The sequence below is a fragment of the Macaca mulatta genome, chromosome 1 (assembly GCF_049350105.2).
Source record: "Macaca mulatta isolate MMU2019108-1 chromosome 1, T2T-MMU8v2.0, whole genome shotgun sequence".
In the NCBI taxonomy this organism is placed as follows: domain Eukaryota; kingdom Metazoa; phylum Chordata; class Mammalia; order Primates; family Cercopithecidae; genus Macaca; species Macaca mulatta.
Genome location: NC_133406.1, coordinates 209,486,487 through 209,500,558, shown reverse-complemented (window position 1 = coordinate 209,500,558; position 14,072 = coordinate 209,486,487). Strand labels below are relative to the sequence as shown.

At 49.0% G+C, this 14,072-nt stretch overlaps 2 protein-coding genes across 6 annotated transcripts in view; one reads left to right on the top strand and one right to left on the bottom strand.

Annotated features, from left to right (window-relative positions):
- The window catches only part of ZCCHC17 (zinc finger CCHC-type containing 17), a 68,104-nt gene extending 65,962 nt beyond the window's left edge, over nucleotides 1-2,142 (top strand). For all 5 annotated transcript variants that reach the window (XM_028842043.2, XM_015133162.3, XM_015133152.3 and 2 more), the window contains 1 exon segment: nucleotides 1,237-2,142. In XM_028842043.2, coding sequence (XP_028697876.1) covers nucleotides 1,237-1,398 — 162 coding nt within the window. In that variant the 3' untranslated portion in view covers nucleotides 1,399-2,142.
- A 724-nt stretch (nucleotides 2,143-2,866) lies between these two features.
- On the bottom strand, nucleotides 2,867-10,143 carry FABP3 (fatty acid binding protein 3). Its single transcript, XM_028836807.2, has 4 exons — nucleotides 10,009-10,143; nucleotides 6,514-6,686; nucleotides 4,527-4,628; nucleotides 2,867-3,138 (listed from the first exon to the last, which is right to left on the bottom strand). The coding sequence occupies exons 1-4, from the start codon at nucleotides 10,079-10,081 to the stop codon at nucleotides 3,085-3,087; spliced, it is 402 nt and encodes a 133-aa protein (XP_028692640.1). The 5' UTR covers nucleotides 10,082-10,143; the 3' UTR covers nucleotides 2,867-3,084.
- Between the last annotated feature and the right edge of the window lie 3,929 nt (nucleotides 10,144-14,072).

Here is a 14,072-nt window from a genome sequence, read left to right as displayed (position 1 = left end):
ACCTGGGAATCTGCCTCTCGTCCTTTGTATGGGTTTGTACTGTTACTTTGGTAGCATGGTGTGGTGGGTATAGTTTTGGGAAAGTTCTTTCTCAGCTCTTTTCTTTATGAATATAATCTTGCGAGGTGGCTATAAAGTTAGAGATGATGAATATTCAAGGGTAGAAAGTACAGGCTTATTATTTGATGGCAGTTATTTCCCCTGGCACCAGGATCTAATAGAAACCAGAATAGGAGTCAGGAGTTCTAAATCTTTTACTCCTATTCTTTGACCTTGGATATGTGAGTCACTGTTTCTAGATAGACTGGCTAGTCTTTAGGGACCCCTTTCAGCTTTAATATCCTGCACTTTAAAAAATAAAAGTAATAAGATGCTTGTTTTAAAAAAAATCAAATTGGACAGAAGTATTTGAAGGAAATAGTGAAAGACCCATATCCTTTCCCCCATTCAATTCATTCCCAACGTGTAACTCTTATTACCAGTTTGATGTATCCTTTTCAGTGTTCTCTGTGTACACTAAATATACACAAGTATGTGTAACATACACACTTTATATCATATGCATGTATATATAAATACACATGTATGTGTTACACACACTGGAACCTACAATACATATTATGTCTTGGTTCTTTTACTTAACATGTTTTAGCTATTTTTTTCTTGTTGGTACTTAAAGATTTACTTTATTGTTTTCAATGTCTTATACTTTATTAAGTGTTGGCTGGGCATGGTATCTCACACCTGTAATCCCAGCACTTTGGGAGGCCAAGGTGGGCAGATTGCTTGAGTTTAGGAGTTTGAGGCCAGCCTGGGCAACATAGAGAAACCCCATCTCCATAAAAATTAGCAGGGTGTGGTGATGCACACCTGTGGTCCCTCCCAGCTACTTGGGAGGCTGAGGTGGGAGGATTGCTTGAGCCCAAGAGATTGAGGTTGCAGTGAGCTGTGATTGTGCCACTGCACTGCACTCCAGCCTGGGCAACAGAGCGAGACTGTCTAAAAGAAAATCAAGTAGTCCCCTATTGATTATGTGCTATAATTTTTCCTTTTTTAGAGATGAGATCTCACTGTGTTAGCCAGGTTGATCTTGAACTCCTGGCCTCAAGCATTCCTCCCACCTCGGCCTCCCAAAGTGCTAGGATTGCAGGTGTGAGCCATTGCACCTAATTATGTGCTATGATTGTTTAAAGCAAATATACACTACAATGTTGATTTTTAAAATTTTCTTTTCAGGAGAAGAAGAAAAAGAAACATAGAGATAGGAAGTCATCTGACTCTGACAGCTCAGACTCTGAGAGTGATACAGGCAAGAGGGCAAGGCACACATCAAAAGACAGCAAGGCAGCAAAGAAGAAGAAAAAGAAGAAGAAGCACAAGAAGAAGCACAAGGAGTGAGAGCAGAAAGAGTGTAGGGGGTGGTTGAGAGTAAGGAACCAGGAGCCTTGTTCCTTGAGACTCCTGGAAAGACTCAATAGTGAGAATATAGCCTCCCACCCCATTAACTTTGCTTCCATGGGAGATGGCTTCCCCTCATGCAACAGGCAGGTTTGGGAGTTAGAGGTCAAAAGCAGCTGCCTGAATGAGTTGTTGTTTCCTTGTCACTCCTGGTCCCTTTGCAAGTGAACCCTGCAGCTCACCCATTCATTTGCCCAACTTCTTCATTCAGCAGGAGGTCCTATTACCCTCTCCAGCTGCCACTGCCAGAGCTGGATTCCTGTAAAGGAGTCCAGGCTAGAGCCACAGAGACTGTTGTGGAGGTGAGTTCGACTGTAGTTAGAGAAGAGTGATTGGACCCTTCCTATTGGTCTGTCCTGGGCCGATTGGTGGGTGATCTCTCCTGCATCCAACATGGGAGCAGAGAGAGACTGGCAGCAGGAGGGGGAACATGGTGAGAAGTGGTGCTCACTTTTCCCATTCCTCCTGACATAGTTCTATGCTAGAAGTGGCACCCAGCGGCCACAGCTAGAAAAGTCTGCAGTGTGACTTAACTTGTGTATTGCATTCCAGCAGATGACTGAACCAGACAGCGAAGCCAAGATCATTGTTCTACTTTGTATTTACTACTGTGTGAATCAGTTGATTCTACTTCAGGTCCTTGCTTAAATTCCTGTCACTAAATGGAAATGTGTTTGGTTTTAAGCTTACCGAAAGTTATTTTTCCTATAATCCTTCTTCCTGGGTAACTTACAGACTTAAAGTCACTGAGCCTGCATTAGCTGACAAAAACATTTAATATGTTACCTTAGACCTTGGAGAGATGCCCAGCAGAGGTACAGAGCCAAAGGCACTAGCAGATCACAGCCTTCTTGGGAGATCACTTATAAGCCCTCCCTTTTGTAATGATCAGATGCCCTCTTCCCTCAGAGTTGATTAGAGAAGCAGTAAGAATTTGTAGTCATGAGTACTAGCCTGGTGCAGAGGTCAGCATTCCTCTTGGCCAGTGGTCATTTTCTCCCACCACCATGGTACAAGCCTGGGTTCTGTGCCCTGAAACTGAATTCTGGAAAGGGAGAGACTACAGCGTTTCACAGAGAACAGCCAGACCCAGGAGCTTTCAGTGTAGGATGGGCCTGAAGTGACAGTTCAGTAGCCAAACCTGGGGAAGCCCCATCACTGACTGAACTAGGTCATTTGACCATGTTGAGGGGGGGCAGTGTAAAGGCAAAGTGTAGGTACAGCTGTTTTATTATTGAATGTGTAAGGTGATCAGCTGATTAACAGGCTCCAAGATTGTCCATTTCAGTCTCCCATCCAGTGCTTCTTCCTGAGTAACCTTCAGGCAGTTATTTCTGCCCACTCTCTGACACACAGGATAAACCAAGACTCTCAGAGTTACGTTACCAAAGGCAAAAAGGCAACCAGGTGGTCTTGGCTCTGCTTTATTGACCTCAGAGCACCCTGTGAGTGCAGTTAAAAAAAAAAAACACACACATACACAATGGGAACTGGATCCCGGCCAGTGGCACCTGACCTCAGAAGAATTCGTGGATTTGTACAAAATGCAGAGGAAGAAATGAGGCAATGTGGTGCTGAGTCGAGGGGTAGCCGATTGGCAGAGTAGTCAGCAACAGTGCAGTCGGGTCATGCCTCTTTCTCATAAGTACGAGTGCAAACTGCAGTGCCGTGGGTGAGTGTCTGGAAGGAAAGACAGAGTGAGATGGGGGGTGGAGCCAGGAAGGCCATTGCCAGCATTCTACCCTCCCTTCCTCCTGATAATTGTCACTTGAGTACCTACTATGTGCCGGTTGTACGTGTGTGTGTGTGTGTGTAAATTTTTTTTCTGATAATGTACAGCAAATCCTTAAGACAGGCATTGTAATTGTTATTTTAGAGACTTGGAAAAAACGAGCCTTTAGAGAGGAAGTAATTTGGTCAAGATCCTGAGTGTTTCTCCTTCCCTTATACCATTTGGCTTCCTTCATCCTTAGTGTCTAAGATGGTGCCTGGCTTATAGTCGACAAATAGGAAAAATATCCAGAGACTCAGGAAAGGACCGTATTTGGCTACCAACTCCATTCCTTCCCTAACTTAGAGTAGTGCCAGGGCCAGAGCCCTGTACCTCCCACTGTCCAGTCTGGCATCATAGAGCCAGACCCATGGCCTCACCATAGTTCAGTTGCCCCCTGAGAATTTGGTCCTGCATATCACATCCCCACCAAAACTAGGCACCTCATTCCAAACTTCAAGGGGACCCCTGTCCCACGTGAGTGCAAGAATGCAGTTAAGAGGTTATGCTGACCCAAGAAGGTGTGCAGTGAAGATGCCTAGGTGAAAAACCTGAGGCCCTGCAGTTAGGCAGAATCTACAGTTGGCTGTTCTCCCTGGGTCTGGGGGGAATTCAGTCAAGGCTTGAACAGATCTGCCAGCCTGGCTGTGGTACTTCCTACCCAGGCAGTAGTGAAGTAGTTGCAGTAGGCCAGACATAGAAAGCATGAAAATGGGGTAGGACTAGAATGGGGAAGAAAGGACTGTACTGTCATTCAGTTTCCCCACCAGTCACGAGCCTGTCCCTGCAAGTGACAATGCAGTCCTAGGGAGGAGAGGAAAGGGAATGCTGAGATAGGCAATGGGAGCCCCTCCTAGAGGGCCTGGGATCAGGTTTGGCCCTGTTTTCTACTTCTTCCTGAGGCGAGTCAAGGTAGAAACACAGGAAGAGCAAACAAAGGACATGGAGCACGTGCTGTGTTCCTCAATCAGTGATGCTTTGTGCTGTGCATACACTGTCTCTTACAGGCTTCCAGCAGCCCTACAAGGTTGGTATTATACCCATTTTACAGTTGCACTTGGAGAAGGTGATTTGCCCACAGTCATGTAGCCTATAAGGTAAGATTTGAGTCCCAGCCAGTGTGAGTCCAAAACCACTACACAGAAAATTCCCACCTTATACCACCCTGACCCTGCAACCACTCTCTTGTCCCAGCTTCTATGGCTCTCAGGGGAGGACTTGGCTTTTTAGAACAGGCTTGGCTGAAAGAGCAGTAGTAATAACCAATCAGATATGGCTCCAAAGTTGCCCATCTTACCAGTATGAGTTTTCCATCAATTAGCTCCCGCACAAGTGTCGTCTCTTGCCCATCCCATTTCTGCAGGTGAATGAGTTTCCCTCCATCCAGTGTCACAATGGACTGCGGAAAGAGAGTATAGGCCTGAGCTGTGATCTTAGTCAGGATTGATTGGCAGGGTGGGGTCTGGACACTGGGGCCCCAGAGGACACAGCTTTTGACCCAAACTAGTGATGGTGTGAGGATGAGAGCTCAGGCAATCCACCTCCCAGCTAACCCCGCAGGACATCTAGTTCACCTCCAGCCTCTGCTCCACTACTGCCTTGCTAGGGAAGAGGCCTTCAGATACTAGGCAAGGAGGGAGAGGCAGGCAGTATGGTGGAGCCAGAGAGCCTGGCTCTGAGAGGCACCACAAGCCTTCAAGATAGACAGTTATCTGTACTCTAGGTGACGCCCGCAGCCTAGTCCCCTCAGATACAGGTGGGATTTACTAGTCTACCCCTGGGAAAGACTGACTGAGGAGGAGGAATAGTCCTGAGAATCTTTTTCCAGCCTTGTGGTTAGTCTACATAATGTCTAAAAGACCCTTAGCAATAGGAAGTATTGGATAATTAGACTTCCTGGCCTGTATTCCTACACCTTTTCTTGGTCCATATCATGTAATCTCTTTAGCTGACAAGAGGGCAGCAACCACAGAGTCCTGTGACTGGATGCCCTTGAAGTGTTCCTTAGCTCTGGGTGCTGCCATACATACATCAGCTGGTTCTCATTTGGCAGCTCTTCCAGGTCTCTCTTTCCTAGGAGTTTGGGGGCCACAAGGCCAGGCTAAGGGATCCTGATGAGCAAGGTGGTTCAGTAGGAGAATCTGAGAAGGTTCTGTGTATTGTTTGGGTGATAAGGAGTATGGGGCCTGTCTCTTAGTGTGCTCTTTTTTATCCTTACCTTACTCCTTGTTCTCATTCCCCTAGGTTTTTTTTTTTTTTTTTTTTTTTTTTTTTGCCTACTCAGAGTAGATATTTTTGCCCTAGGCATTCCAGAGGGCTATTGTGTTTAATTGGGGTTCTTGCCCCTTGAGAAAGTAGGCAAGTCCAAGGAGGCAGGGGCATGTGGTGGGGCAGCCACCTTTATCCCAAGTAGACTGCCATCTTTGGGCACCATCCCCAGCTGTGCTTTCTGGGGACAGCTATGAGGAAGAGGAAATAGCTGACGGGGCTGAATGATAGTGTCATGATAGAACACTGCTATAGGGACACCCTATAGAGATCAAAGCCCCTAAGTTCTCTCACTCCCGTGCCTGGCCTGGAAGGCTGAGGCAAGCTGCCAAGACAGTCACTGCAGGGTGACAGAACCCTGGGAGAGGGGGCTAAGGTTTGGTGGAAAGACACTGCAAACACATTCATGACAAGGTGAATGCCCTATCATGGAACATAGCTCTTCCTGCCTGTCCGCTGGCAACATCGGAAATAGTTTGTCAGGGTCATTGGCCATGTCTGAGAATTAGAAGTTGAAGCGGCATCTGAGTAGGTGGCTTCTTGTTCCTGGCTGCCTTTTTTGCTGCTGGAGGCTACAATGACCTCACTCAGTGGAGGGCCCTGACTTCTGGGCATCATTCCTAAAGCACTTCAGGTCACAGCCATGGCCACATAACTCCGCCATCTATGGAAGGGGAAAGAAACCTAGAGCTACTGCATACCTTGCACAGGGTCACCCAGCTGGAGCTGGAGTAGATACTGAGGTCAGAAGAACATCCTGGCTCTGTGCTGCCCATTCTGAGGCAGACAATAGATGAATCCCAAGAAGGGAGGGAAGAAAACAAGAGGACAGAACTGACATGTATTTAGCAGCAGTGGCATTCTAGCACTACACAGGCTTTATGAACCTTGTTTCATTTAAATTCCCCATGATAGTCTGCCCCTCAGGGTGCAATACCAGGGAGCCAAGACTACCAGCCTATTCTCTTTTAGAGTCTCAGCACTCTTCATTCCCAACCCCTGTTTCCCTGACTTACCTTGACCTTCCTGTCATCTGCTGTTGTCTCATCAAACTCCACCCCCAGCTTGAAGTTGATCTCTGTGTTCTTGAAGGTGCTGTGTGTTTTTAGGGTGAGAATGTCCCCATTCTTTTCGATGATCGTGGTAGGCTTGGTCATGTTGGCCACCTGCCTGGTAGCAAAACCCACTCCTGAGGGTAGGGGGAAGATTGGGAGTATATGAGCTCGGGTAGAGAAGCAGTGTACAAGAAACTCAATGCATAACTCTCAGGCCTGGGTATGGGGAAGTGGAGGACTGTATCTTTCAAAGCCTTTGCATGGGAATTTTAAAATTCAGTCTTGCCCTTTGTTCTGTTTGGTGAACACAGATTACTGATCCCATTAGACAGATGAGATACTTAAGGAACAGCGGTGCCATAGCAAGTCAGTGGGAGAGCTGGGATTAGAATAAGTTACTATTGGGCTGAGCGTGGTGGCTCACGCCTGTAATCACAACACTTTGGGAAGCCAAGGCAGGTGAATCACATGAGGCCAGGAGTTCAAGACCAGTCTGGCCAATATGGTGAAACCCTGTCTCCACTGAAAATGCAAAAAATTAGCCAGATGTGGTGGTATGTGCCTGTAATTCCAGCTACTCAGGAGGTTGAGGCTGAGAACTGCGTGAACCTAGGAGGTGGAGGTTGCAGTGAGTCGAGATTGTGCCACTGCACTCCAGCCTGGCCGACAGAGTGAGACTCCATCTCAAAAAAAAAAAAAAAGTACTATGAACTTTTTGTGTAGTAAGAACTGTACATGTTATCTCATTTAGTTCTTCCTGTTCCTCTGAAGACTATTTCCACGTTACAGATGCAAAAAGAGAGGTAAAGCCCAGGGTCACAAATCTGATATTGAAGCCCAGAATTGTCTGACTCCAGAGCTTGCTTAAGTGCTCAGCTATACTACCTCCCAAGGCTAGAGCATAAGGCTGAGGAAAGAAGAGAAACGTAGACTTTCCCTTCCAAAGCCTTAGGCATAAGAGTTTTCCAACTTTGGAAGTTTTTATCCTGAAACTAAGAAGTGTTAGTGCTCTTGTCCCTTATATATGGCAACCCATCATTTTCAAAGCCTGTTATCTATGATCTAGGAGTTAGGTACAAAGGAAGTATTTGTACTATTGTACAGATTGAGGAGGAGCCTAAAGCGGTAGCAACAATGAGTTAGACTCAAACCCGTCTCCTGACTCCCTGTCTAAGGCTCTACGGAGACTCTCTTCCTGACCCAAGCATGGCTTCCCTGGGTACTGGGCAAAGTCCTAAGTGCCCTGCAAACAAGTAAAGAACAAAGAACTAATCATGACTGCCCCCTCTCCCCACAGCAGTTTACACTGAGCTGTCCTCCAAGGCAGAGGTGAGGCAGGAGGCAGCCCAGTGTAGTGAAGTGGTGTGTGTAAAGTCTCCAAATGTACCTGGCTACATAGTGCTTGCTGGAAGCTAGGTACTCTGCACATGCCCTACATGGGTTTTACTTAATGCTTGTAACAGCCCAGAAGCGTAGATTATCCCCAATTTACAATGAAGAGAGTGAAGTGTCTTGTCTAAATTCAAACAGAATAAACTGACATAGATTTGAATCTAGGCTCCAAAACTGTTGACTATTTTCACTGGGCGACTCTGCCCAGCACATACTCAATCCAGGCCACCAGTTGTGCCTGTGGTCACTGGTACTAGACGGGACCTCTTTGCCCCTTGAGAGCCCTAGGTCTATAGCAGGAGGGGCAGGGGCTGCCTCTGCCATTATGCTATCAGCCCACCTTTGTTTGGCCAATGAGGAACTTGGCCTTGCCCCTTGGTATCAGGATGAGTCAGGCCAATCACGCTCCCATGCATAGAGCAGGACCTTGTCACAGCACTGGGAGCTCTGTTCACTTAGGACCTACCCAGAGGTATGGAGTGTTTGAAAAGGAAACCACTGCGGTATGAGTGAGGGTCTGAACCAAGAGAAACTAAGAATATTGAGCTGACAGAATTTAGGAGACTCAGGGAGATCTGGGTTCTACTTAGAAATGAAGCCAGCACTATTTACTGAGAGCTGAGGAGGGTATTTTCCCAGGCTTTCCATTCCTACGATAAGAATGCAGGCTGCCTTAACAGAAGCTTCTGAAAGGTAACAGGACTTCAGGGAGACCAGCCTGCCTACCCAACTTGGGGCAGAATAAGAGAACAAGAATGGTAAAGTTGTTGCAGCTCAGTTCAAGGACTCAGCTCTGGCCCAGCTTTAGAAGGAGGAACTAAATCTGGTCATTCCAACTTCCCAGTAGCTGCTGGGCTGTGTTCGTGGGGGTTGGGGGGTGGTCCTCTAAGAATGACTGCCTACCTGGAATTACTGGGCATAGCGCCCAGGATAGGGTAGGGGCTGTTGAGAGCTTTGACCTCTCCATCTAAGCCCAAAGCAGTAGAAGAAGGGCTGAGGTCAATAATTAGCTAAGCAGTTCCTACTTTTCCCACTCCCAGGGCCTGTAGGGTAGTGGGAAGAGCTCTGAGTTACAGATCTAGAAACCTTAGGTTTTCATATTGGCTCTGCTGTGGAATTGTTATACATTTCTACTCTCCTGGTTTCAGTTTCCCTGCTGAACTAGATAGTATGGGAATCTCCAAATTCCTCACCTGTAAGATTCTTTAAATCCTTATTCTTCTCCATCCCAACACCACAGCAGTTTTCCACATCCTCCTAAACCAGTGACCCTCCCTCCCAGGTCTTGACCTTGCTCTGGGACCCTCTACTGCACATCAGAAGTCCAACGGCTTTCTCTGCCTACCCCTTGCACAGGTGGGTGAGCTTTGGGTTGCAGGAAAGGCCCAGCTGGTGATGGGCCTCTTGCCCCACCCTACCCCAAGGCTCGCAGACAGTGATTAAGGCCTGGTTACATAGACTGCAGGACAAGGTCAGACTGGCTGGTGAGAAAAGAGGGCATTCTCCTACAAGAATTCTTTCCCCAAATCCAACATGGAGAGATGGGGATTGCTGCTTACTGCAGGTTCCTGTCTTATGTCCTTCTCATATCTGATTCACTGATCCACGGTTTTTTTCCCACTAATCTTTTTCCTCCTAGGTATTTCCTACTTGTTTAAGGTCATAGTACACTCCCTAGCTGCCCCATTCCCTTTCTGGGTTCAGTCTCCTCCAATTTCTAAACTACCCATGCCCGTGTTCTTTTTCTCCCCTGGCTAGACTCCCCTTCCTGTGATCAGTGTTCTTTTTCCAAACCCTCCTCCTTCCTCCAATTCATATATCCCTCTTCCTGGAAAGAGCCTCCCACACAGCTGCCTCCTTCCTCCACCTCCCTACCGTGGTCTCTAACCAGATTTGGACCACCAAAGCCCCCTCCCTACAGGCCCTATCTGCCCTAGCCCAGGCTGCCATCTCCGCGCTCCCGTATTCCCCAGTCTTAACCAGGAGGGATGCAGCAGGAGTGCTGCATGGGGCTAGGCATGCTACCAGCCCAAGCCAGCATCCTGAGCCCCGCGGCTTGCTCACCGATTGACTTCATGTAGTCATCGAAATTCTTGCTGTCCACTAGCTTCCAGGTGCCCAGGAAAGCGTCCACCATAGTGATGCTGGGCTAGGCTGAGAAAAGCTACAAGAGAGCAGGCGTGCAAGGGCTCCGACGGCGGCTCCCTGGCCGGGCTGCCGCTTTAAATAGCCCTCGCATCACATGAGGAGACGTGGCCCACGCCCCCAGCTCCCGAAATAGGAAGCCCCAGGCTAGGGCTCACCCAGGAGGGGCTGGTCCGCCCATCCCCCAACCCACAGAGGTGGGTGGGGACCAGCCAGTGGCGCCCTGCTTGCCTGCGTCAGCGCCAGTGCCTGGCCCCCGAGTCCCTACCCTAGTCTGGCAGGACCTTCTCCCTTTCCTGGCCTCTAGGCACTCTGGAATCTGAGAAGGCAGCAGCCGGCACCAGCCCGAGAGCTAGGGCGCATGGCATGGATATCTTCCGTCCCCCAGTCCCTCTTTGAGCTTGGGTTCAGAGCAGAGATGAGACTAGAAAAGGAAAACGCCCTTGGGCTGGTGCCCATGCCGAGAAAAGCTCTGGTTGACTTCTGGCACAGGCATCTCTCCTCGTTTTACAAGTGAGGAGCCCGAGGCTGAGAGGGGAACTGACATGGTCTCAAGAAATAGGAGGGGGTGAATGGGGCTCAGATTGCAAGCTTGGTCTAGCGGGCTTCAGAGCTCGCGCTCTCCCTTCACTCTCACTGCCCGGTGGCGGAGACAATCAGCAGGGGCTCGGTCTGCGGCTGAGCTGACCTTGTCCTCCGCCTGTTTTGAGCAAAAGCCTGACCCTTCGCGCCACGCCCGCCTCACACGTGCTTGCCCCTCCCTGCGGAATGTCTCCTACTAGCCCTCCTCCCTCCCCACCCTACCCCACACCACCATCCAACTCCCCACCCGCCCCTGCAAGTGCTCCGGGCTTTTCCGGTTTCTTCTCACAGCTCCGAGCTTTAGCTCAGGTCGTTCCCAGTTCCCCTCCTTCAGAAATTCTGCCAATTCGGTCAGCTCTTCAGGGCCCACGGCTGCCTTCCCCACCTGCCGCCCTTTCTTTGACCTGTGCACACTAGCAAGCCGCCTGCACTTTTGGGTAATTTGCTGCCTCCTTTTGAGAGCCTGCTGTGCGTGGTTTGTCACTGTATAGTTTACTAAGCACTTTCAGTAAAAATAAGACCAGCCTTGTATTGCTCTTTATTGCATGCTGAGGGCTTTAGGTGTATTATTTCATTGAACTTTTAATTTTATTATTATTTTTTAGAGACAAGGTCTCTCGCTGTGTCCCCTAGGCTGGAGTGCTGTGACGCCATCATAGGTCACTGCAGCCTCAAACTCCTGGGCTCAAGGGATCCTCCCACCTTAGCCTCCCCAGTAGCTGGGACTATAGGCACACGCCACCACACCTGGCCTCATTGAACTTTTAAAGCAAAATCCATGATGTAGGTGTTACTGTGTTATTTTCTCTTTTTAAAAAGATGAACATGTTGAAACTCTGAGGAGCTCACTCATTAATTCAGCAGTTAATAAAGCATCTACTTTGTGTCAGGCCCTGCTTTGGAGAGAGACAACAGGGAACAAGACACACACCTCTGGGCAGCCAGACACAAAACTAGTGTGGTGGTTCTAAAGGGAATCCTGTCCTGTCCTGACCTGGGGGCCCAATGTAGGCCTCTTGGAGGAAGTGAGGAATAAATGAGTTTCTGAGAGATGGCAGGAGGCTCTGCACATCAAGGAGTAGTGCCAAACTGAATTTCAGCCAGCAGCAGCCTGTCCAGGGTGGGCCTGCAGAAGCCAACACAGGAGCCCTAAGCCTGCCACGTGCGTATAGTATGGCAGGCCCTTCTTCCTGGGACTCTGTTTCTCCATGTGCAAACCCTGCCTCCTTTCCCTGGACTGTTCTGGGAACAAGGCCAGGGAGGAAGAGCCCTCTCCCCACCCTAAGATCTTGATTCCTTTGGACAGTCCGGTTGCCAGAAGACTCAGAGGCTTATTTCTGCCAAAGCTATAGGGACAGGCCTCAGGGCTGGGCATGGAACCTTGGTGATCTCACTGTTGGAACAGGTGCCAGGAGAGAAGGAGGGGGAAAAGATGATTTCTGACTCAAGGTCACAGCCTTCACACACAGGGCCTCCTCTCAAGGACTGTGTGGCCAGGAACCAGAACTGTCTCTTTACGTGGCCCATATAATGCAATGATGGAGAGCTGGGGCTGGGCTAATGACTGCTGGCAGATCTGCGTTCTGATCTGAAATTTGTTGGGTACTAGCTGTGTGGCCTTGGGCAATTCACTTAAGCCACTCTGAGTCTCCAATTCTTTTTTTTCTTTCTTTCTTTTTTTTATTTTAAGAAGGAGTCTCATCGCCCAGGCTTAAGTGCAATGACCTGTTTTGGCTCACTGCAATCTCCACCTCCTGGGTTCAAGTAATTCTCCTGCCTCAGCCTGCCAAGTAGCTGGGATTACAGGCAACTGCCACCACCCCTGGATAATATTTGTATTTTTAGTAGAGACGGGGTTTCACCACGTTGGCCAGGCTGGTCTTAAACTCCTGACCTCAGGTGATCTGCCTGCCTCGGCCTCCTAAAGTTCTGGAATTACAGGTGTGCGCTACCACGCCGGCTTCAGTTTCATCTTTAAAATGAAGGATTTTTTTTGGAGATGGAGTCTTGCACTCTGTTGCCCAGGCTGGAGTGCAATGGCATTATCTCAGCTCGCTGCAACCTCTGCCTCCCGGGTTCAAGTGATTCTTCTGCCTCAGCCTCCCAAGTAGCTGGGACTACAGGCGCGGGCCACCACGCCTGGCTAATTTTTGTATTTTTAGTAAAGATGGGGTTTCACCATATTGACCAGGCTGGCCTTGAACTCCTGACCTCAAGTGATCCGCCTGCCTCGGCCTCCCAAAGTGCTGGGATTACAGGCATGAGCCACTGCGCCCGGCCTATTTATTTATTTGGAGAGAGTCTCACTCTGTCACTCAGGCTGGAGTGCAATGGCATGATCTCAGCTCATGGCAGCCTTGACCTCCCAGACTCAAGGGATTCTCCCACCTCAGCCTCCTGAGTAGTTAGGACTACAGGCACATGGCTCCACACCTGGCTAATTTTTTGTGTGTTTTTTTGGTAGAGACAGGGTTTTGCCATGTTGCCCAGGCTGGTCTTGGACTCCTGGCCTCAAGCAATCTGCTTGCCTTGGCTTCCAAAGTGCTGAGACTACAGGTGTGAGCCACGACACCTGGCCCAAGATAATACATTTAAATGCTGAACATGGTTGACTTACTAAAGTTCACTGCTGCTGCTCCTCTTGCTGCTATTCTTATTGTCTCCAGGGATGGTGCAGACACCTAAGACCTAGTCTGAGCTCTGCCACTACCTGCTGAGTTACTTACCCAAGGCAGATTGCTTTGCTTCTTTAATCCTCAGTTTTCTTATTTCTGGGACAGGATTGGAAACTGCTGCAACTGTGAAAAAGGGGCTATAGACGTTTTTCAGGATGGGTTGGGGTGGGAGGCACTGCCCGAAAATCCATTTGCTCCCTCTCTTGGGCCTGTCCAAATTGAGCAGCATGGGGCTTTGAGGAGCTCTACCAGACAAGCCTCAGACCAACTACCCTCACTGCCCTTCCCCCACCTCACCTCCGTGCTCAGACCTGGGTCACCCAAGTTAACCCATAAGCCACACCCCATCTCCTTTCCTCCTGGTTTACATCCTTCTCCCTTCTAAGTATGTACAGTTCTCTCCTCATCCCTCTGAGTTACCTGCATCCTCTTCCTCTGTTATGCTGACTATATTTGGGGGAGAATGTGAGCCCTGTCCCTTTTTGTGCTCCTCTGTCTTGCCCTCAGCAGATTCAGATGTGGATATAACATCTGGCAGGCAGCAAGACCAGTGCCTGCCAAAAGCAGCATCTCCCCAGCCCTCATCCTATAGTGAGGTCACTGTTCTATGTTTCCACGGCAACCACAGGCTGGGAAGATGGAGAAGAGGAGAGATGAGTAACCAGAAGCCAGCCAATGAGATGAGCTGCAGCACCGGATGATCCATGGGGCCATGGGGAGCGGGCA